Consider the following 24,604-nt stretch of genomic DNA (forward strand, 5'->3'; position numbering starts at 1 on the left):
AAACCTGTTATAAAATAGGTTTAATCTCAAAATTAGTATATATATACACATCCCACAAGACATAGGGCAAGATACCTTATCAAAAATTTGAAATCTAAATTATTTTGCATTCTGCAAATTTTCTATGTATCTGGTTTCTTCTCAGCTTTATTTTTCCAACATCAGAAATCACTTCATTTATTCAGACTGTCTTCCCACAATTTCTCTTCAGTAGGCGGTGAGTAAAGCGTAAATTCCAAACATAATGGAGATTAAGACCAAGTCTCACTCCCTAGCAACCCGAGGTATGAAGCTGGACAAATTTATATAAATTCAAATGAAATAACAGAAGCTTTGGAAAAGGGTCCTGTTTAATTTTATCTCTGATCCATATCTGAATCCTTTTTTTTTGAGACAAGGTCTCATTCTGTCACTAAAAGGCTAGAGTACAGTGGTGCAATCGTAGTTCACTGCAGCCTTAAACTCCTGGACTCAAGTGATCCTTCCGCCTCAGCCTCCAGAGTAGTTGGGACTACAAGCACGTGCCTTATCTTTGAAGAACACTGCTTATATAAACCTTATAAACATACAGGGTATTAAATTATGTATTCACAAAATACTTACAATTCTCCAGTTCCTTTTAATATAGTTTTTGAATGTTACTGAAGCACATACTTTGATAACATTATCCTGGGACTTTTCCAGTAATGTCAAAAGCAACAGTGGATAATTCTGATTTCCTTCCACAGATTCAAGAAATTTCTCAGCTGTAAAATAATTTTCATGTTAGAAGACTAAGATAAAAATCTTTCCACCTTATATATATCAAATATATATATATAAAATATATATATATCAAAAAAAGAGAAAAGATTAGGTTATTTGTGGGTCTACAGGGCCTCACTTTTCTTATCTATTAAGTGGATTATATGTTACATTAAACTTATATAATGCTTCAGTTTTCAAATCGCTTTACCATCAGTTAACTCACATGATTCTTACAAACCTATAAAGTGGCCTAATTGGATGATCATCTCATCTGCAAGAGAAGCTGCTTCCCAGAGAGATTAAGTGACTTCAAGACTTCATATACCCATGTCTTATTTCAGAAAGGAGTATTATTATTAGTAGTAGTAATATTTCTTTAATAGGCTAGTGATGAAGAGCAAATGAGTCAATTCATCCTAATATATTATTATTAGCCATATGGGTCCAGCGATTTACATATATATATATATATATATAAATATATATATAAAATTATAAAATTTCATTTAGTTGTCACTATTACCCAGAAAAGTAGATAGCATTTAAAAAACCAAGGCAGTAGATAGCATTTAAAAAACAAGATTAAGTAACTTGTTCAAGATCACACAGCTAGGCTTCACTACTGAGAAAGTTTTAGTGCAGTCCTTAGTCTACCTTACCAGCCCTAAGCTTTCTTGTCAAACTAAAAAAAAAACCTAAAAATTTCTTAATACCAGCAATGAATTTATCCAAAAAATTTACCAATATATTTTCGACCCAGATTACATTCTGGGATAAATTTCCTAGGTTAATGATCACATGTGATGGCAATACAGTATTTCTCGTAATTTTTTTCTACCTTTGGCTTCACAGGGCAACACCCAATATTCCAATATTTTTTGAAAAATTAATTTCATGTATCATTTAACACCTTCCCTCTTTCTGATTGAGTCCCAAGAGTTTCACTGATATTTTCAAACTCTCCTTCCTTTGTGCTTATCATGTCTTTCTTGAAGGATGAGGACTGTTAAACTGAAAAATGTTTTCCAGGAGGGGACATACTATGGTTTTATATGAGTACAGAACAATTTGTTTCCTCCACTTAGTAGCCAGCATTTTGTACAGGGCAACACACTACATCCATGATTTGAGGAAAAGCCCATATAAATTGCCAAGTCTCTTTACTAAATTGTAATCAATATCCAGGAAGTGAGTTTGAGTCTGTTCCTTTCTGTGTTCATTTCTTCCAACTTACCACAGTATTCATATGCATATGTTTCTGCACACTCAAGGAGTCTCAAAAGGTCTAGTCGAGTCAGTCTAGTCAGCCAGTCTCAATACCTGAGAAATGCCATGTTCCTAACTTCCTAGAAACACCAGATTATTTTTATACTCTGTCTTGAATTCATAAAGCAACAGAACCCTTGCCTCACACATTATTAAAAAAAAATAATAATTGGCCGGGTGCGGTGGCTCACGCCTGTAATCCCAGCACCATGGGAGGCCGAGACGAGTGGATCACGAGGTCAGGAGATGGAGACCATCCTAGCTAACACAGTGAAACCCCATCTCTACTAAAAATACAAAAAATTAGGCGGGTGTGGTGGCGGGCACCTGTAGTCCCAGCTACTCGGGAGGCTGAGGCACAAGAATGGCGTGAACCCGGGAGGTGGAGCTTGCAGTGAGCTGAGATGGCGCCACTGCACTCCAGCCTGGGCGAGAGAGTGACTCCGTCTCAAAAATAAATAAATAAATAAATAAAAGTAATAATAATAATTCTTCTGCCAGGCACGGTGGCTCACGCCTGTAACCCCAGCACTTTGGGAGGCCGAGGCGGGTGGATCACGAGGTCAGGAGATGGAGACCACCCTGGCTAACACGGTGAAACCCTGTCTCTACTAAAAATACAAAAAATTAGGCGGGCGTGGTGGTGGGCGCCTGTAGTCCCAGCTACTGGGGAGGCTGAGGCTGGAGAATGGCGTGGACCCGGGAGGCGGAGCTTGCAGTAAGCCAAGATGGCGCCACTGCACTCTAGCCTGGGCAACAGAGGGAGACTGTCTCCAAAAAAAAAAAAATTTTAATAGTGTTGGCAACGGCTTTCTTTGAAAGTCTAAGAAGATTAAAGATTAGAGCCATTAACTTCCCTTTATCCAGGAACACATTACTTCTTTACACACTAATAAACTAATTTTCCCTCTCAGAAATCACAAAGACTTTTCTAGAATAGGATAGATGCACTAACATGTTCACGATTCTAGTCATCATACATAATATATAACACACATTCTCTTCCTCATGGAACCCTTCCAACATCCTCTATGAGCATGCACATTGGTAAGTTTTGAAGAAACAGGTTAAGAGCATTTTAATATGGCCCATATCAAGGATCAATAACTGACTGCTCACAGGATATATCCGGCCCAGAAGTGGTTTGGCTTGCACTGTATTTCAAATTTTTTTTTTTTTTTTTTGAGATGAAGTCTCACTCTGTCACCTAGGCTGGTGTGCAGCTGGGTGATCTTGGCTCACTGCAACCTCTGCCTCCTGGGTTCAAGTGATTCTTGCACCTCAGCCTCCCAAGTAGCTGGGATTACAGGCACATGCTACCATGCCCAGCTAATTTTTGTATTTTTAGTAAAGACAGGGTTTCACGATGTTGGCCAGGCTGGTCTCAAACTCCTGACCTCAGGTGATCTGCCCTCCTGGGCCTCCCAAAGTGCTGGGATTACAGGCGTAGCACATGTGCCTGGCCAATTTTTTTTCTTTTGAGACGGAGTCTTGCTCTGTCACCAGGCTGGAGTGCAGTGGCCTCAGTTAACTGCAACCTCCGCTTCCTGAGTTCAAGCAATTCTCCTGCCTCAGCCTCCCAAGTACCTGGGACTACAGCCGTGCACCACCACGCCCAGCTAATTTTTGTATTTTTAGTAGAGACAGGGTTTCACCACACTGGCCAGGATGGTCTAGATCTCTTGACCTCGTGATCCGCCTGCCTTGGCTTCCCAAAATGCTGGGATTACAGGCATGAGCAAATGCACCTGGCCTTTTTTTTTTTTTTTAAAAGACAAGATTTCCCTCTGTCACCCAGGCTAGAGTGCACTGACATGATCATAACTCACTGCAGCTCCAACCTCTTGGGTGTAAGTGAAGCTTTTTGCCTCAGCCTCCCCAGTTGCTAGGACTACAGGCACACATCATCACACTTGGCTAATTTTTAAATTTTCTGTAGAGACAGAGTCTTGCTATGTTGCCCAGGCTGGTCTCAAACTCCTGGACTCAAGCGATCTTCCTGCCTTGGCCTCCCAAATTACTCGGATTAAAGGCGTGATCACCATCCCTGGCTGTGTTTCAAAAATTTTTTTTTTTTTTTTTGGGGACTACGTCTCGCTCTGTCACCCAGGCTGGAGTGCAATGGAGCGATCTCAACTCACTGCAACCTCCACCTCCCAGGTTCAAGCAATTCTCCTGCCTCAGCCTCTCGAGTAGCTGGGACTACAGGTGTGTGCCACCATGCCCGGCTGAGTTTTTGTATTTTTTAGTAGAAACGGGGTTTCACCATATAGCCAGGATGGTCTCGATCTCCTGACCTCGTGATCCGCCCACCTCGGCCTCCCAAAGTGCTGGGATTACAAGCGTGAGCCACCGCGCCCGGCCCCAAAATCTTTTGAAGTTACTTGCTAACATTTAAAAATGAGGGCACTTCATATAAATATCCTTATTTTTCAAGCAAAATTGGAAATCTGATCTTGCAAAACTAGTCTGAATCTCCAAAATTAGCTAGTTCCAAAAAGTACTTGCCACTTAATCAGGGCATGTATTCTCCTGATATTACCAGTCTCCACTTGGCCTATCTCCCTCATTTAACTTAACATCTGAGTCCTCAGAACACCCGAGTACAAAATTTTAATTCTAAGTTTAATTCTGGTCAGATTCAGGAAGGAAAAAAAAAGCTCTAGGTCTTAAACTATATTAGTTAAATCAAACCCAACAGAAAATTAAGAGACAGTAACTGATTACTTGGTTTCATTCACTTAATCACTTTTTAGGCAATTACTCTCCTTTCTATGACCTAATTATTTTATCTCTAAAGCAGGCATTTTTTTTTTCTTTTTGAGATGGAGTCTTGCTCTGTCGCCCAGGCTGGAGTGCAGTGGCGCAATCTCGGCTCACTGCAAGCTCTGCCTCCCGGGTTCATGCCATTCTCCTGCCTCAGCCTCCTGAGTAGCTGGGACCACAGGCGCCCGCCACCACACCCAGCTAATTTTTTGTATTTTTAGTAGAGACGGGGTTTCACCGTGTTAGCCAGGATGGTCTCCATCTCCTGACCTCGTGATCCGCCTGCCTTGGCCTCCCAAAGTGCTGGGATTACAGGCGTGGGCCACCGCATCCCCCATCCGGCATGTTTTAAGTAGGTATTTTGGAAAAAGTCAAAGACAAAGCATTCTAAACATGTCAGTACTTTTTATCCCTAAACTAGTACTTTTTAATCCCAGAAGATGCCAAAAAAAGCTATTTTACTCAAAAAAACAACACACCATGGTATAGCAGCTGTAACACTTATAAACTATGCTTGAGAACCCAAGTATGAATCTTTTAAAAATATATTTATAAGGAGGCAGATAATACACAGGTTTCTCTCACCTGCCCTGAAGGAATTAATCAACCAAAAAACGTTTATTTTCTTTACCTGGACGTCGGATGGCAGGATCAGGATCAAGGGTTTTCTTTAAATATTCTGTTAGTGTTTGCAAATTTGCATCGCTGAGTTCCATTGCTATAGGATCTAAAATATAAAATGAGGTTTGGGTAACTGGTCACTTAGAGAAAAAGTGATTTACATTTAAAAAAATCCGTTTATATTATGGGTCTTTCTCTCTGAAGTCATCCATCTGTTGTTTTTTATATGGGCAGTAAACCTGACTGAGACAAGAGCCCAGCAAATGACATGTGCCTTTTTCCCCAAAAACAACAGTGAGACAATTCTGTGATAAGCGAGATGAAAAAAAATCCCAAAACTTCAAAAATACAGTCATAGAAAAAAATGCTGAAGGACCGCTCGAAGTCACCACGAAGTTTATATGATTTAATGCTATGGGAAAGGGCTAATAAAGGTTAAGAAAAAAAAAATCACTGGAGGAACTTATTAAAGAAGCCCCATAAGGAGCCCGGGCACAGTGGCTCAGACCTGTAAATCTCGACACTTTGGGAGGCTGAGGCGGGTGGATTCCTTGAGCTCAGGAGTTAAGAGACCAGCCTGTCAACAGGGCGAGACCCCGTCTCTACCAAAACTACAAAAAAATTGAAGCCGGGCATGGTGGCTCATGCCTGTAATCCCAGCACTTTCGGAGGCTGAGGCAGGCGGATCACCTGAGGTCAAGAATTTGAGACCAGCCTGGTCAACATGGTAAAATCCCGTCTCTACTAAAAATACAAAAATTAGCTGGACATGGTGGCAGGAGCCTGTAATCTCAGGCGGCTGAGGCAGAAGAATCGCTTGAATCCGGGAGGCAAAGGTTTCAGTGAGCTGAGATCGCACCATTGCACTGCAGCCTGGGCGATAAGAGCAAAATTCCGTCTCAAAACCAACCAACCAACCCAAAAAATTAGCCAGGCGTGGTAGTGGGCACCTTCGGTCCCAGCTACTCGGAAGGCTGAGGTGGGAAGATGTCTTGAGCCTGGGTGCAGAGGTTGCAGTGAGCTGAGATGGTGCCACTGCACTCCAACTTGGGTGACGGAGCAAGACCCTGTCTCAAAAAAAAAAAAAAAAAAAAAAAAGCCCCACAATGAGAAATTAAAACTTTAAACAGCAAATAAACATCCCACATAAAGTTCTGAGATTAAAGAAACAAGAAATTCCTTCATGTACAACATGTAATCGCAAATACTACAAACAATGTGCTAAGAATTTGCATCTAGGGAGATAAATTCTAGAGTTCAGAAGATGACAGCTAAGATTATGATTCTAGAAGTTTTCATATTTAAGGCTTAAACAAAACTAAATCACAGAATATGCTTATGACTGACCAAAAAACTTCACATATAACAGATGATAAATTAAAAAAAAATTTTTGTAGAGACAGGGTCTCACAATGTTGCCCAAGTTGGTCTCAAACTCCTGGACTCAAGTGATCCTCCTGCCTTGGCCTCCCAATGTGCTAGGATTACAGGCGTGAGCCACCGTGCCCAGCCCACAAATTTTAAGCTAACTAAATGGCCTACATCGATTTAACTAGTAACAACATAGGCTAAGAAATACACAGTTCAAGAGATTTATTGTACAACAAGATGACTATAATAATGTATTGTACACTTGAAAATTACTGGGTATATTTTCAGTGCTTTCACCACACACACACACACACACACACCCCAAGCATGTGATGTAATATATATGTTAATTAGCTTGATTTAGCCATTATACAATGTATACATATTTCAAAACATGTATACCACAAATATATACAATTCTGTCAATTAAAAATGGAAAAAAAAAAAAGGAGTCTGAACCCACCCAATTAAAAGGAAAATGAAAAAAAAACCACAGAAACAGCACATACACAGAGTACAAGTGTCAGATGTGCATGATTACCAACAGACCACAAATCCTGGGAATCTTATCAATTGAGCTTTATGGTCTTCAAGTTGTTGGTGAGATGATAAAATTAGGTGCAAACTGAGGGAACTTTTTGGGGGTGACAGTGTTCTAAAATTGGACTGTGGTGACACATGCATAACCTACATAAATTTACTAACATTTCCCAAACAGTTCACTTAAAATAGATAAATCTTATATAAATTCTACTTCAATAAAGCTATTTTAGGCCGGGCATGGTGGCTCACGCCTGTAATCCCAGCACTTTGGGAGGCTGAGGCGGGTGATCACCTGAGGTCAGGAGTTTGAGACCAGCCTGGCCAACATGGTGAATCCTGTCTCTACTAAAAATACAAAATCAGCCCGGCGTGGTGGCATGTACCTGTAATCCCAGTTACTTGGGTGGCTGAGGCAGGAGAATCGCTTGAACCTGGAGGCAGAAGCTGCAGTGAACCAAGACTGTGCCACTGCACTCCAGCCTCAGAAAGAGTGAGACTTTGTCTCAAAAAAAAAAAAAAAAAAGCAATTTTAGAAAACTCCACTTATGCTTAGATCCCATTAGGCAGCTTTTAGATATATAGCCACACGTAGATGGGAAAGTGGAGCCCTTTCAGGGAAATCATGCACCAAATTAACCAGAGGTTTCTATGAAAAAGAAAAAAATTAAACACACAATTTTTGTAAAATGTAAAAAAGGTCAGTGGAAAAAGTTCAAGGATATCATAATTCAAATTATGCAAAAAAACTTCACATATAGAAGAAAACAAAAAACACACTCCAAAATGTAGAACAGTGATAACATCTAGGTGATAGATATAAGGAGAGTTTTATTCTTTTCATACTTTTCTAATCTTACAATCACATATCTATTATACATTTACAGTCAGGAAGTTAAAAAAATTTATTATTTTTTCAGACAGAGTCTTGCTCTGTGGGCCAGGCTGGACTGCAGGGGCATGATCATAGCTCACCACAGCCTCAACCTCCAGGGCTCAAGCCCCAACCTCCCACCTCAGCCTCTTAAGTAGCTGGGACTACAGGCGCAATCAACCATGCCTGGCTAATTTTTGTATTTTTTGTACTGATGGGGTTTCACCATACTGCGCAGGCTGGTCTTGAACTCCTGACCTCAAGCAATTTTCCTGCCTCGGCATCCCAAAGCACTGGGATTACAGGCATGAGCCACCACGCCGGGACCCATTTATTTTTAAAATGTCTATGACAATATGCAATGAAGTTCCTGTCCTAGAAGGAGCTTCTGTAACAGTTCGGAAGACAAGACACAACTGAAATGCCAAGTACAGGCCTATATACCCTTTACTAAAGTGATGAAATCCAAAAATCAAAAAACTGAAAAGTTTGTTTTTTTAACAAGTTTGTGGCAAACTCACTTGGCAACAAAACCTGCCTGAACTGCCTGAGGCTATCAACATAGATTTATCTCACTTAGTATGCAAATTTGTTTCACTAAAGAAATATCAATACATTTGATTACAGGGTGCAACCCCAAGCCCCACTAGGGATGTTGTGTAATCCACAGTACATGCATCCAAAAAAAAAAATCCCAAATTCTGAAACATTTGTCCTCTGAACTGCCAAATGAATCACAAAGACAGCACCTTAAACGTTAGAAAGTTAAGAAGGGAGTCACGGGGTTATTCGGCCATCCAAGAGTTTCCCAGAGCCTGAGCCTTGAGCTGAACCTTGAAAAATATGTATATTTGAATAGGCAAAGTAGAATGACGGCGCATCTGCCAAAATGAATTGTGAGAGCAAAGTAACAGAGATGGAAAGAGAGAATAGTGGACTAGGAGATCAAGATCAGATCATATAGGTTCCTCCATACTTGGCTGAAGAGTGCCATGATTTAATGTATGGGGAAGCCATGAAGGTTTTCTGAAGTGGGTAAAAATGTAATGAAAGTGGAGTAGAGGACCTTTGGGCTGGTAATGGTTTGCAGAATGGGGGAAGTGTCACATGCATGAACCAGGTACATGATGCTAGATGTTTTCATAGGCTTCATATCATTTATTCCACACAACCATTTTACACACAAAAAAGGGCACTCAGGTTGACTAAGTCATATATGATTAATAAATAAATGAAGATCAGATTTAAATCAGCCCAACTCCATAGTTCTACCCTCTTTCTATTACCCAAGGCTGCCTCTTAGGTGGAAATGACAGAGGGCTGACCGAGAGTGAAAGCACTCACAACATAATAGAAAGGCTGATGTGAAAAGAGGGCAGCCAGAGGACAACTGAGCAGCGGCGAGCCAGAAAATAAGAAAACGTTATCTAATGCTGTGCTTATGCATATGCAGGGCACTCCCCAACAGCCAGAAACCCCAACCTTCTAAAGAGGATTATCTGTATTCTACATGCTGCAGTCCTTCCCCTTAATTAGAAAATGTGTTTATCACAGGAAGCTAATGTTCTGACTGACTGAGTAGATCCCACCACCTATCTAATCACTCCCTCTAATCCAGGTGTACCACTCTATAGGTGTGAAAATCAAGTCCCATTAAACCACACATACAATCTATTGGGAGGCTACACCCTTTATGGTTTTTTATATCACAAGTTTGGAAAATGCTACACGTTATATCCTGCCCCACTTTGGAGATTCACAATACAAAGCACTTTAAACTCAAAAAGTTACTGGTTTACATCAATTAATCCAGAGTCTCCACTGGTGGGAGGCTGAGGCAGACAGATCGCTTGAGCCCAGGAGTTCAAGACCTGCCTGGGCAACATGGCAAAACCCCATCTCTACTAAAAATACAAAAAATTAGCCAGTGTGGTGGTGTGGCCCTGTAGTCCTAGCTACTTGGGAGGCTGAGTGGGAGGATTGCCCAGTCTCTCCTATTATTTGGCTATAGAACCCCTTTTCAATAGAACACACTTTGGAAAGCAATGATTTAATCCATTTATTTTCCTATTCCTTTTTTTCTGTGTTGAAATGGTGGATCGGTTATGAAATCATGAAAGTTTGGGCCACGTGTGGTGGCTCACACCTATAATCCCAGCACTCTGGGAGGCTGAGAAGGGCAGATCACTCACCTGAGGTCAGGAGTTTGAAACCAGCCTGGCCAACACGGTGAAACCCCGTCTCTACTAAAAATTAGCCATGCATGGTAGCACATGCCTGTAATCCCAGCTACTCTGGAGGCTGAGGCAGGAGAATTGCTTGAACCCGGGAGGCAGAGGTTGCAATGAGGCGAGATTGAGCCATTATTGCACTCCAGCCTGGGCAACAAGAGAGAAACTCAGTCTCCAAAAAAAAAAAAAGTTACTTTGCTGTGGTCAAGTTATATCATTAACATCAGTGTATCTGAGTTAAAGGAAATTGGCCTTTCTTTGCCATATGCAAATTTCTTCTACCTTTGGGGATTCATGCAAGGCAGATTGTTAGAAACTTGGGTGGGGAGGGTGCAGGGGGAGATTTACAGATCTATTTTGTCTTTTTTTTTTTTTTTTTTAAAGAGACAGGGGGTCTCAATGTATTGTCCAGATTGTATTCTAACTCCTGAGCTCAAGCAATCCTCCTGCCTCAGCCTCTGGAATAGCTGGGACTAAAGGCATATGCCACCACACAGGGCTTATTTTCTTGATTTTTAAAAATACACTTCTTAATAAATTTGCATTTCACTGTCTTCATTATGTTTCTCTAGCATTTGTATATTTCTCAACTGAAACTCCTTAGATTCCTCATAATTACTTGTATTAAACACCCAAACTCCTGGCCAGGTGCGGTGGCTGACACCTGTTAGCCCAGCACTTTGGGAGGCCAAGGCAGATGGATTGCTTTAGCCGGCTTGAGACCAGCCTGGGCTAACACAGCAAGACCCTGTCTCTACTAAAAATACAAAAAATTAGCCAGGTGTGGTGGCACACACCTGTAGATCCAGCAAGTTGAGACTGCTGTGAGTTGTGATCAGGCCACTGTACTACACACTGGGCAATGGGAGTGAGACCCTATCTCCAAAACAACCACCACCACCACCACCACCAACACCAAATCCCTTACCACAGCAGAGTCTAAGCAATCTGGCATCTATTGACCTCATCTCCTACCTCCTCCTGGCTCTTGCTACATTCCAGGCACAAAAGCCTTCTGTTCTACAAACTGGCCACAAGAGTTCTCCCTGACCATAATAATGCTCATCCTCTAATTTGATAATGGACACCATTCAGCACTCAGCCCACTGTCAACTCTTCAAAAAGGCCTTCTACGATTACCATCTACATCATCCTTGTTTTAGCAATTACCCTCATTTGAAATCATCTTCAACTTCTTTGTCGTCTCATACACACACTAGACTGCAAGCTCCTGAGGGCAGGGACTTTTGTCTGTATGCTCAGGCCTTCACCATTACCTGGCACACAGTACATATTTAGTAAGCATTTGTTGTATGAACTAAAGGATAAGTCACAACATGTCAGTCACCCAGCAAAACATGAGTTTCCAGTCAAGACTGGAGACTATCCCTTCAGATCAATCATTAGCAGCCCCAACATAATGTGGGAACTCAGTTGCATGAATGTCAGATGAACAAATGACCAACTTAACTGCCACAACTAAATCTGTCTATTCAAAAGCACTTCAAGAAAGTGAATTTTTAGATTTGTTTTGGCCTGGCAGAATGGCTCATGCCTGTAATCCCAGCGCTTTGGAAGGCCGAGGCAGAAGGATCACTTGAGGCTAGGATTTCAAGACCAGCGTGGGCAACATAGTGAGACCCTGTCTTTACAATAAATAAAAAAAATTAGCCAGGCATGGTGGCGAGCACTTGTGGTCTCAGCTGCTCTGGAGGCTGAGGCAGAAGGACTGGTTAAGCCCAGAATTTTAAGGCTGCAGTGAGCTATGATCATGCCATTGCATTCTAATCTGGGCAACAGAGTGAGACTCTGTCTCTGAAAAAAGATAAGATTTATCCTGTATTACCTGTTCAAACATGCCAGTGATTTTACTTTTGTTTCAGGGTTCTGTACTTACTGTTCCCTCTGCCTATGGAAAGCTACAAGGTTCGCACTGCCCACTTCATTCTCATTCAGGACTCTTGTTTTTTTTTGGAGACAGGGGTCTTTGCTCTGTCACCCAGGCTGGAGTGCAGTGGCGTGATCTCAGCTCACTGCAGCCCCTGCCTCCAAGGTTCAAGCAATTCTGCCTCAACTTCCCAAGTAGCTGGGACTACAGGTGTGTGCCACCACGCCCAGCTGAGTTTTGTACTTATAGTAGAGATGTGGCTTCACCGTGTTGGCCAGGCTAATCTCAAACTCTTGACCTCAGGTGATCTGCCCGCCTCAGCCTCCCAAAGTGCTGGGATTACAGGCATGAGCCACCGTGCCCTGCCTGGAAGGACTCTTCAAATGTCATCTTTTTTTCAGAGATGCCTTGCTGCACCATCCTATCTAAAAGAGCATTCACCTCAGTTACTCTCCATGCCCTTACTCTACTATTTTCCAAGTAAATTTTATCAGGCATATTAATTTCTTTTGTCATTTACTGTGCTTCTCTCTGCACTAGATTGTAAACTCCATTGATAGTAGGCACTTTATGGTTTGTTCACTGCTCTCTCCCCAGAACCTTACAATAGTGATGAGCACCCATTATATATTTGTTGTACTATTTTAAAAAGCTAGATACCTTTGATGTTTCCATCAAAAATATTATTCTTCATCTTTATTTTGGTTGGTTGACTGTGTCAAACAGAAAGAGGTGGACACAACCTTTTAGATTCTAAAACCACAACAGGCTGAGCAAGGTGGCTCACTTCTGTAATCCCAACACTTTGGAAGGCGGAGATGGGACGATTGCTTGACCCCAAGGGACCATTCAAGACCAGACTTGGCAACAATAGTGAGATCCTGTCTCTACAAAAAATTTAAAAAATGGCCGGGCGCGGTGGCTCACGCTTGTAATCCCAGCACTTTGGGAGGCTGAGGCGGGTGGATCACGAGGTCAGGAGATCGAGACCACGGTGAAACCCCGTCTCTACTAAAAATACAAAAAATTGGCCGGGCGTGGTGGCGGGCGCCTGTAGTCCCAGCTAATCGGAGAGGCTGAGGCAGGAGAATGGCGTGAACCCGGGAGGTGGAGCTTGCAGTGAGCCGAGATTGCGCCACTGCACTCCAGCCTGGGCGACAGAGCGAGACTCCGTCTCAAAAAAAAAAAAAAAAAAAAATTTAAAAAATTAGCTGGGCTCAGGCCCGGCGCAGTGGCTCATGTCTGTAATACCAGCACTTTGGGAGGCCGAGGCGGGCAGATCACCTGAGGTCAGGAGTTCGAGACCAGCCTGACCAATGTGATGAAACCCTGTCTCTACTAAAAATACAAAAAAAAAAAAAAAAAAAAAAAAAAAAATTAGCCGGGCGTGGTGGCATGCGCCTGTAATCCCAGCTACTCAGGAGGCTGAGACAGGAGAATTGCTTGAACCCAGGAGGCAGAGGTTTCAATGAGCCAAGATTGCACCGTTGCACTCTAGCTCTAGCCTGGGCAACAAAAGTGAAACTCCATCTCAAAAAAAAAAAAAAAAAAAAAAAAAAAAAAAAAAAAAAAAAATTAGCTGAGCTTGGTGATACCCTCCTGTGGTCCTAGCTACTAGGGAAGTTGAGGCAGGAGGATTGCTTGAGCCCGGGAGGTCTAGGCTGCAATAAGCTGAGGTCTTGCCACTGCAGTCCAGTCTGGGTGACTGAATGAAACCCTGTCTCCAAAAATAAAATAAAATAAAATAAAAATAAATAAAACCACATAATAGAATGAAACCTAAAATGATGAAGTTGAGGTGCTAGGGTAGGACTATTTTTAAGTTTAAAAAAAAGTAAGGGGTTATATAAATATGCATGTTATAATCCCTCAAAGTTAAAATACTACATAGATCCCAGAATCTTAATATTCTTTTTTGAGACAGGGTCTGGGTCTGTTACCTAGGCTGGAGAAATGCAGTGGTGTAATTCTGGCCCACTGAAACCTCTGCCTCCTGGGCTCAAGCCATCCTCCTACTTCAACCTCCCAAGTAGCTGGGACTACAGGCACACACCACCACACCTAGCTAATTTTTGTGTTGTTTCTGTAGACGGGGTTCCCATGTTGCCCAGGCTGGTATGGAACTCCTGAGCTCAAGTGATCCGCCCACCTTGGCCTTCCAAAGTTTATTCTTTGGGAATATTCTTTAAGGAACTATTTGTCAACAAATCCTTTTTATATCGCCTTACTGATATAGTCTATAAAACCGAATTCTAAGCTTATACTTGATTTGAGAATATAAGAGAAATCAGGGACTTTTAGAGAACATTTTACAGGTATTCATAATTATCAACAAGATCAAGCTCTAATTATCTTATGCGACCACAAGTAAAGGTACTTTGACACTCTGAAATATTAGCAATATATAAATGCAAAAAGTGCTACTGATCTAAAAATGACTCAAACTAGAAACAAAAAATTCATTTTGGCCAGGTAGGGGACTCATGCCTGTAATCCCAGCTCTTTGGGAGGCCAAGGTAAACAGATTGGTTGAGTCCAGGAGTTTGAGACCAACCTGGGCAACATGGTGAAACCCTATCTCTACAAAAAAAAATATAAAAATTAGTTGAGTGTGGTGGTGCACGCCTGTAGTCCTAGCTACTCGGGAGGCTGAGGTAGGAGGATAGACTGAGCCCAGGTCAGCCCAGGCAACACAGTGAGATGGTGTCTCAAAAAAAAAAAAAAGGGAGGGAGAAGAGAATTCATTTTTATCACCTTTAAATGAGGGGGTGATACTTTTCTTTCTCCACGTAACTATCTTTGGAAATCTCTACCAATACACAATTAAAAAATTTAAAGAAGCATCACAATAAATCAGTTAAGACAGACATCTAAATTTCCAAGTTCTTCTTGTTGAATGAATAGCCAGACCTAAGTCTAGCATCTTCCCACAGGCCTTCAGTTACAGGTGGAGATTTCTGGAATAAAAGCTTTACTTTCCAAAGCCATCTCACAGACATCTGTGACATAAGCTGACCCAAGATGTCTGCCTTTTTCTTAGGTATGTCCTCAACACATTAGAGAACCATTCCCAAGGCCTTACATTTGGGAAGAGGGAAAGAGATCCAATGAATGAAAACTATCTGGCACCCACATATGAAGAACATATCCCAACACCTCAACTTACCCTCTGCTTTCTAACCATAGGAATATACCACTTAGAATCAAATCCAAACTCCTTACATTGCCTACAAAGCCTTCCATAATCCAGGTCCTGGATACTTCTCCCTTCTTCACATAACACTCTAGGAACCTAAGATATTCCTCAAATATTTCAATATTCCAAGCCGGTTCCCGTCCTTGAGCCTTCTATTCCCTCTACCTGGAATGTTCTGCCCCTCACCTTTTAATGGCTGGTCTCTATCCAAATGTCACCTCCTCAGAAAAGCCTTCTTCACCTGTCACATAATTCTGTCACTATCTGAAATTATCTAATGTTTTTTCTTTCGCCCACGAGAATACATGGTCCTCAAGGGAAGGGACCTTGTCCATTTTTGTTTTTTCACTATATTCCCAGAGATTAAGTGGATGCTCAATAAAGTTATTAAATGAATAAAGAAACAAATTAATTCCAAAACTAGAGCATTGCTCTTGCATCCATCCAATCCTGTCCCAGACCCCAACCAGCAGAAGTAATCAGAAGGGGAGAGAGACTTCCCTTGCACTGATGGTAAGAAGTGAAAGATAAAGGGTTGTAGGAGGGGAGAGACTAGGTCCATTAGGATCCTCTGAAAGCATGCCAAAAAAAAAAAAGAGAGACACACACACAAAGAAAGGCCAAAGATCTGACTATGTGGGCCCAAGGTGAAGACCAAAAGGGCAATTGGTGGAATCCAAGACTAAAGGGTCCCCTTCTGTGCCTCCAAGGAAGAATAATACTTGGGCATCTACCATGTGGCAAGCACAGGTGGGATGGCACCCACCAGAGACAGAGAAGCAAGACAGACAAGGTCTTTGCTCTCAAAGAGCTTACATTCTAGCAGTTGAGAAAGGTAACAAACAAGTAAGCAATAAGTAATTGTTAGTAAATGCTATGAAGTAACTAAAACCAGGTGATGTTGATGGAGAGCCATGGAAGAAAGGTCCTAGAGAGGTTGATTAGGCAGCCTGACCAACGTGGTGAAACCCCATCTCTAACAAAAATACAAAAATTAGCCGGGTGTGGTGGCGCGTACCTGTAGTCTCAGCTATTCAGGAGGCTGAGGCAGGAGAATCGCTTGAATCCGGGAGGCGGAGGTTGCAGTGAGTTGAGATCGCGCTACTGCACTCCAGCCTGGGGGGCAGAGCGAGACTCTCTCTCTCTCTCAAAAAAAAAAAAAGAAGAGGTTGGTTAGGGGAGGCCTACGGTGAGGGAAACTTGGGAGAGGGGGCCTGCCTTGCAAAAATGATGTTGGTAATTTCCCAGCAAACAAAAGGCACGTGCAAATAATTTTAAATCGGAATAAGCCTGGAATATGGAAGAAACAGCCACAATGGCTGAGGAGAAAGATGGGTGGGAGAGATGAATAAACAACCGTCAGCTCCCAGGGAACCTTTGTAAACCACGGTAAATAACTCAGCGCATCCTCAAAGCCACTTTACGAGGTAGATTCTGTTATTAACCCCATTTTGCAGCTAAGGAAATGGAGGCTCAGTGAGATGAGGTGACCAGCCTCAAGTTACACCCCTGAAAACAGGCTACGTCTGGAATGAACCCAGGCGATCTAATTCCAAAGTCTATGCTCCGAACCACCACAGCACAGCGTTTCTCCCAAAATGAGGAAACCTCCCAGTTACAGGGGATTTCTACGTCCCGGGTGTACCGACTAGAATTCTCACAAACAATTCAGCAAAGTGAGATCACGAAGCCCGTTTTACAGTCAGGGATTCAAGTACAGAGGTTAGAGAAGGGTGAGTTCGGGGGCTTCACTAGAGTTAGGGCAAGGGGCGATCGCGCGGCAGCCGCAGCTCCACGCGCCCGCAGTCCCCGCCCGGGCAGGCCTCGCCGCCGCACACCCAGCTCGCGCGGCTGGCAGCCCCCGTCGCAGAGAATGGACACGAGAGCGCGACCAATAAGGAGCGGCCTTCCCGAGCGGAGAGGCGGCGGCGCAGCCAATCAGCGCCGTGATGGAGAGGAAAGGGCGGGCAATCCGCAGGCTCGCGTTAGGCCGCGCCTCAGTTGCCCTCACCCCTCACAGGCCCTGGGGCCGCCAAGCCTAGGCCAGACACCTCGGACGCCGCGAGGCGCGGCAAGCGCTGCCTAGGGAAGACGAAGACCTTGCCTGAGCGCATCGCCCGAGCCCCGGGCCCACATTCCGCTCTTGCCTAGAGGCGCGGTTCTCACTCCCTAGCGCTCGTTAGTACCGGGAGCGCCTCATCCCTTCCTCAGCTGGGCCCCAAGAGCCACTCTGGTAGGCCGTGCACGCCCCGCGCCTCACCTCGTGGGGATACAGAAACGGAGGAGGGAACCCCAGCCGCGGACCGTAGCTGGCACTACCCGCTCCTGCCGCCGCTCCGCCTCACATTCAAACCCCGGCAAAATGGCGCGACAGCGAGCCTGAGGCCAGAGAGCATGCGCGAGCGGCCCGCTGCAGGGGGCGGGGCCAGGAATGCTCTGGCCTCACCCAAGTTCGAAGGGCCAATCCGGGCCTCGCTCTGTTTCTGCGCTGATGTCACAAGTGACAATGCTCTTTGGCTCTGACCATGCCAGCAGGCTTCACGGTTCCCGTTTTCTAAAGAGGAACACAGATTCAGCGAGCGGCTGCTGGCTTGTGACCTATTTTGATGTCAGGGCTTGGCACGTAGGAGGTGTTCAATGTTGATCGATCCAAGGTCATGCGCACAGGGTCTAAGACGGAAGAGAACTTCCTGCCCCTCTTGGAGCTTCTATTTTAGAGGGAGACACGGCCAGACAGGTCTCGAACTCCTGGCCTCAAGTGATCCGCACACCTTGGCCTTCCAAAATGCTGGGATTCCAGGCGTGAGCCACCGCGCCTGGCCTGGTATGTAAGTTTGGGTACTCTTATTACAGCCCACAAACCATATGGGATCTGGCCCCTGCCAGCCTGCCTGCCCTCATCACTTTCCGCTTCCCTCCTCTCTTCACTCTCACTCAGCTCCTCCACCCCGCCTTCTTCCTATTCCTCTAAGCTCCAAGCTTATTTCCACTTTAGAGCATTTATACTTGCTGTTCCCTGTGCTGGGATGTTCTAGATTCCTGAATGACTGGCTCCTTCTTTACATTTAGGTTCCAGCTCAAATGTCACCTCCACAAAGAGGCCTATCTGAAATTGCCCACTCACCACCACCCAGCACACAAATTAGGGTTGCCAGGTTTAGCAAATAAAATGCAGGCTGCCCAGGTCAATGTAAATTTTAGAAAAAAATTTATAATTTTCTAGTATAAATACTGTATAGGATATATTTATACTTAAAAATCATGCATTGCTTATCTGAAATTCACATTGAACTGGGTGCCCAGTATTTGATCTGGTAACCCTATTTCCATGGGTCACAAGCCAGCAGCCGCTTGCTGAATCTGTGTTCCTCATTATGGTATTTATCACTCTTCAACTAATTGTCTCTTCTTTGTTTATTTTGTTCTTCCTTCCGCCTCTGCCCTCCTCCCCCCATCCATAACCTAAGGGATTCTATAAAGCAAGGGCTTTTCTTTTTTTTTTTTTTTTTTTTTAAGACAGTCTTGCTCTGTCGCCCAGGCTGGAGGGCTGGGTGCAGTGGCGCTATCATGGCTCACTGCAACCTCTGCCTCCCAGGTTCAAGCGATTCTCCTGACTCAGCCTCCCAAGTAGCTGGGACTACAGGTGCCTGCCACCATGCCTCGCTAATTTTTGTATTTTTAGTAGACAGGGTTTCACCATATTGGGCAGGCTGGTCTTGAACTCCTGAACTTGTGATCCGCCAGCCTTGGCCTCCCAAAGTGCTGGGATTACAGGCGTGAGCCACCGCACCTGGCCAGGGCTTTTTTTTTTTTTTTTTTTCTTTTAAGAGACAGGGTCTTGCTCTGTCACCCAGGCTGCAGTGCAATGGCACAATCATAGCTCATTGCATCCTCGACCTCCTAGGCTAAAGCAATCCTCCCACCTCAGCCTCCTGAGTAGCTAGGACTACAGGTGCCTGCCACCACACCTGGCTAATTTTGAATTTTTTTTGTAGAGATGAGCTCTCACTGTGTTGCCCAGGCAAACTCCTGGCCTCAAGTGATCCTCCCACCTCAGCCTCCTAAAGCACTGGGATAGGGCTGGGCATGGTGGCTCACACCTGTAATCCCAGTGATTTGGGAGACCGAGGCGGGCAGATCACCCGAGGTCGGGAGTTTGAGACCTGACCAACATGGAGAAACCCCGTCTCTACTAAAAATACAAAATTAGCCGGGCGTGGTGGTGCATGCCTGCAATCCCAGCTACTTGGGAGGCTGAGGCAGGAGAATCGTTTGAACCCGGGAGGCAGAGGTTGTGGTGAGCTGAGATCTCGCCATTGCACTCCAGCCTGGGCAACAAGAGCGAAACTCCATCTCAAAAAAAGTAAGTCCTGGGATTACAGGTGTGAGCCACTGCACTTAGCCCCGTATTGATGGTATTCACAGCTGTACCCCCAGCACTAGGCACACAGTAGCTGCTCAATAAATGTTTGTTGCATGTTGAATGAAATGCTGTATATAAATAAGTGAAGTCCATGGAGAAAGGTACATGAGTGAAAGACACTGGTGAGGCCGGGCGCGGTGGCTTACGCCTGTAATCCCAGCACTTTGGAAGGCTGAGGCAGGCGGATCATGAGGTCAGGAGATCGAGACCATCCTGGCCAACATGGTAAAACCCTGTCTCTACAAAAATACAAAAATTAGCCCGATGTGGTGGCATGCGCCTGTAGTCCCAGCTACTCAGGAGGCTGAGGCAGGAGAATCGCTTGAATCCGGGAGGCAGAGGCTGCAGTGAGCCGAGATCGAGCCACTGCACTCCAGCCTGGGTGATGGCGAGACCGTGTCTCAAAAAAAAAAATACATAAATAAAATAAAAATAAAAATAAACCGGCCGGGCGCGGTGGCTCACGCTTGTAATCCCAGCACTTTGGGAGGCCGAGGCGGGCAGATCACGAGGTCAGGAGATTGAGACCACGGTGAAACCCCGTCTCTACTAAAAATACAAAAAATTAGCCGGGCGTGGTGGCAGGCGCCTGTAGTCCCAGCTACTTGGAGAGGTTGAGGCAGGAGAATGGCGTGAACCCGGGAGGCGGAGCTTGCAGTGAGCCGAGATTGCGCCACTGCACTCCAGCCTGGGCGACAGAGTGAGACTCCGTTTCAAAAAAAAAAAATAAATAAATAAATAAATAAACCATGATGGTCAGAAGACGGTGGAACATTTAAAAAAAAAAAAGACATTGGTGAAAAAGATGTATTTTTACTATTGCAGCAATAGTACCAGTAATCACCAGTAATCGTCTTAATCGTTCTAATCTGCTTTTTTTTTTTTTTGAGACAGAGTCTCACACTGTTGCGCAGGCTGGAGTGCAGTGGTGTGATCTCGGCTCACTGCAAGCTCCACCTCCTGGGTTCACGCCATTCTCCTGCCTCAGCCTCTGGAGCAGCTGGGACTACAGGCGCCCACCACCATGCCCAGCTAATTTTTTGTATTCTTAGTAGAGACAGGGTTTCACCGTGTTAGCCAGGATGGTCTTGATCTCCTGACCTCATGATCTGCCCGCCTCGGCCTCCCAAAGTGCTGGGATTACAGGTGGGAGCCACCACGCCCGGCCCACTAATCTGCTGTAATATAATTAACATGTTCCTCTAGTCCTAGAGAGAATGAGCCTGGTGACTTTACCATTTTCCACCTCTAAGAGCCAATCGCAAAGGAGGCTGGCTGGCATCTTGTGTCTGTCTAGCATCTCTGCCAGTTTCTGTAGAAAACCCTCAAGCTGTGCCAAGACGATCGTCTGTGGACACAGCTCTTGGTGTCACGGGGTGTCTCCTCCTACTGCCTATCGCCCTTTGCAGCCACTGGAATAATCATGCAGGTGAGAGCCACAGAAAGGCTGAGTGTTCTTCTCCACTCTGCGTGGTTCATGGGTGACAGCTAAAGATTCCCTTGGGAATCCTCCCCACCCCAGCTCCACTACATGCACATACTCCTGGGGCTTGCTACAACTCTTAACAGACTGTGTTGGAAACCAAAGAAAACAATTCATCCACTTCAAGGAGCAGGAGACTAAGTATTCATTCATGTAGTTTCCTTTCTTTCTAAACCCTTATAAAACAATCTGTCTAGGTCGGGCGCGGTGGCTCACGCCTGTAATCCCAACACTTTGGGAGGACAGGATGGGTCACCCGAGGTCAGGAGTTCGAGACCAGTCTGGCCAACATGGTGAAACCCCATCTCTACTAAAAATACAAAAATTAGCCGGGTGTGGTGGTGGGCACCTGTAATCCCAGCTACTTGGGAGGCTGAGGCAGGAGAATCACTTGAACCTGGGAGGTAGAAGTTGCAGTGAGCTGAGGTCGTGCCACTGCACTCCAGCCTGGGCGACAAAGCGAGATTCTGTACCCCTGCGCAAAAACAAAAAAAAACCCCAATCTGTCTAATGTAAGGAAAGACATTCTGAAAAGACACATTGTCTATGGTGTGCTCCTTGAGGAAGATAACTTTACATTTTATTTGGATCCAGAAAGGCATGGACACATCTGGTTATGCTGGGAAAGAACAAGTCTTATGTCTCAATCTCGCTTTTAAAGCCCAACTGAGATGCAGAAGAGTGTTAACAGCTAACATTGAGAAGTATCTTACTGTTGTTTCTTATCTTTTTTAAAACGGAGGCACTTTAATTTTTTTTTTTTTGAGATGGAATCTCACTCTGTTGCCCAGGCTGTACAGTGGCGCAATTTTGGCTCACTACAACCTCCGCCTCCCAGGTTCAAGCAATTCTCCTGCCTCAGCCTCCCAAGTAGCTGAGACTACAGGTACCCACTACCACACTCAGCTACTTTTTGTATTTTTAGTAGAGATGGTTTCACCATGTTGGCCAGGCTGGTCTTGACCTAGCCTCAGGTGATCTGCACGCCTCGGCCTCCCAAAATGCTGGGATTACAGGCATGAGCCACTGCACCTGGCCTATTTCTGTTTAAATATATGTTTATATGTTATAAAAATCTACACGTTTGAGACTAGCCTGACCAACATGGTGAAACCCCATCTCTACTAAAAATATGAAAATTAGCCGGGCATGGTAGTGCATGCCTGTAATCTCAGCTACTCAGGAGGCTGAGGCAGGAGAATTGCTTGAACCCAGGAGGCAGAGGTTGCAGTGAGCTGAGATTGTGCCATTGCACTCCAGCTGGGCAACAGAGCGAGACTCCATCTCAAAAAAACAAAAAAATCTACTCATACAAAATGGGAAATCTCCTTTATTAATTAGGATATAAGTTGTAGGTAATATATTATGTCCTCTATTTCCTTATTTTATATTTTTTTAATTAAAAAAATTTAAATGTATATATCTAAATTTTTTTGTAGGGATTGGGTCTTTCTGTGTTGCCCAGATTGGTCTCAAACCTCTGGGTTCAACTGTTCCACTCACCTTGGCCTCCCAAAATGCTGGGATTACAGTGGCTCACTGCAATCTCCGCCTCCCAGGTTCAAGCGATTCTCCTGCTTCAGCCTCCCAAATAGCTGGGATTACAGGCATGTGCCACCACACCCAGCTAACTTTTGTGCTTTTAGTAGAGATGGGGTTTCACCATGTTGGTCAGGCTGGTCTTGAACTCCTGAACTCAGGTGATCTACCTGCCTCCGCCTCCCAAAGTGCCGGAATTACAGGTGTGAGGCACCACGCCTGACCTAGAAGTGTATTTTTCATGCTTCTTGATGGGAAATTATATTTTTTCCATCTCTTGAAGTGGGATTTTTAGACCTGCCTTAGACCTGGGCAAACCTGCAGACCTTTGCTGTGCCCTTGCTTTAGAGGGCTTCATCCTGGCCCTCCTCCAGCTGCTCCCTCCTGCCCGTGAGCCGAATGGGTGTGCACATCTAGAACACGTGCTACTCCCTTTGAGACCACACTGCAGTTGCACAGGGCCCTGGAATTCCCGACCCATAGGCCCCTGGCCTGTGGAGACCCTTGCCTGGGTCACTTCTTCAGAGGGGGGGCTGCACAGCAGCTTGTGAGCACTCCCATGCTGGAAAGGTGACTTGGGTCAGAAAGGGGTTTGCAAGGGGTTTGGACAGGACTGGGCTTCCATGCACACATGCAAAGCCTTATGGTGCAGGGTGAAGCCTGAGGTGGAGAGAGCAGGGTGCCGGTCTTGGGCCAGCCACCCGGTCCTGATGCTTTCTGGTGTGGAGCTCTGAGGAGCCTGAGAATTCCATCTTTGACCTGCTCTTCCAGATCTTTACAAAGGTACATTTATAAAGGAAGGAAGATAGAATGTCTTATTCAAAAGCTTTACATATAGTTTTTCAATGTTGACCCTCAGAGCATGTGAGCTGACATTTGTATTTCTGCCCTAGAGCCTGCAAATGTTAGTCCTGTGCTAAGTGTGTTCTCTGTCCACAGGAGCCAGGGCCCCCCATATTATCTACCGCTGTCCATCTGCTCTCCAGCATGTCACAGCAGCCCTTCCCCTGTGTGAGATTCCTCTCCAGGGCAAGACTGAGGGGAGCATCAAGGTTGCAGTGGAAGACATGAATTGGAAGTGGAGCTGGGCAGTTATTTATTTAAATAGAGACAAGGCTGAATGCAGTGGCTCACGCCTGTAATCCCAGCACTTTAGGAGGCTGAGGTGGGTAGACCACCTGAGGTCAGGAGTTCAAGACCAGCCTGGTCAACATGGCGAAATCCCGTCTCTACTAAAACTACAAAAATTAGCTGGGCGCGGTGACACGCACCTGTAGTCCCAGCTACTCAGGAGGCTGAGGCACAAGAATTGCTTGAACCTGGGAGGCCAAGATTGCAGTGAGCCAAGATTGCACTACTGCACTCCAGCCTGGGCGACAGAGCCAGACTCCATCTCAAAAAATATATAAATAAAAAGTAAATAAATAGAGACAAAGTCTCACTGTGTTGCCCAGGCTTGTCTCGAACTCCTGGGCTGAAGCAATCTGCCTGCCTTGGCCTCCCAGAGAGCTGGGGTTACAGGTGTGAGGCACGGTGCCAGGCTAGATCTGGGCAGTGTTTAGGAGGCGGGCTCTAGAGCCAGGCTGCAGGGCTTCAAATCCAGCTGAGTGTCCTAAGTCGCTTGTCAACCTCTCTGAGCCTGTACGTCTCTGTAAAAAG

At 44.8% G+C, this 24,604-nt stretch overlaps 1 protein-coding gene and 1 long non-coding RNA gene across 2 annotated transcripts in view; one reads left to right on the top strand and one right to left on the bottom strand.

Annotated features, from left to right (window-relative positions):
* The window catches only part of CSE1L (chromosome segregation 1 like), a 50,506-nt gene extending 32,552 nt beyond the window's left edge, over positions 1-17,954 (bottom strand). Inside the window, exons 1-3 of the mRNA XM_003252910.4 lie at positions 17,761-17,954; positions 5,411-5,506; positions 604-746 (exon numbers count right to left, since the gene is read on the bottom strand). Coding sequence (XP_003252958.1) covers positions 604-746; positions 5,411-5,495 — 228 coding nt within the window. The 5' untranslated portion in view covers positions 5,496-5,506; positions 17,761-17,954. The remainder of the gene's footprint in view (positions 1-603; positions 747-5,410; positions 5,507-17,760) is intronic.
* A 93-nt stretch (positions 17,955-18,047) lies between these two features.
* Positions 18,048-24,034, top strand: LOC105740685. Its single transcript, XR_001116759.2, has 3 exons — positions 18,048-18,324; positions 21,130-21,352; positions 23,885-24,034. It is a non-coding gene; the product is annotated as an uncharacterized LOC105740685 (long non-coding RNA).
* Positions 24,035-24,604: the final 570 nt, after the last annotated feature.

Source organism: Nomascus leucogenys, chromosome 13 (genome assembly GCF_006542625.1).
Source record: "Nomascus leucogenys isolate Asia chromosome 13, Asia_NLE_v1, whole genome shotgun sequence".
Taxonomy (NCBI): Eukaryota; Metazoa; Chordata; class Mammalia; order Primates; family Hylobatidae; genus Nomascus; species Nomascus leucogenys.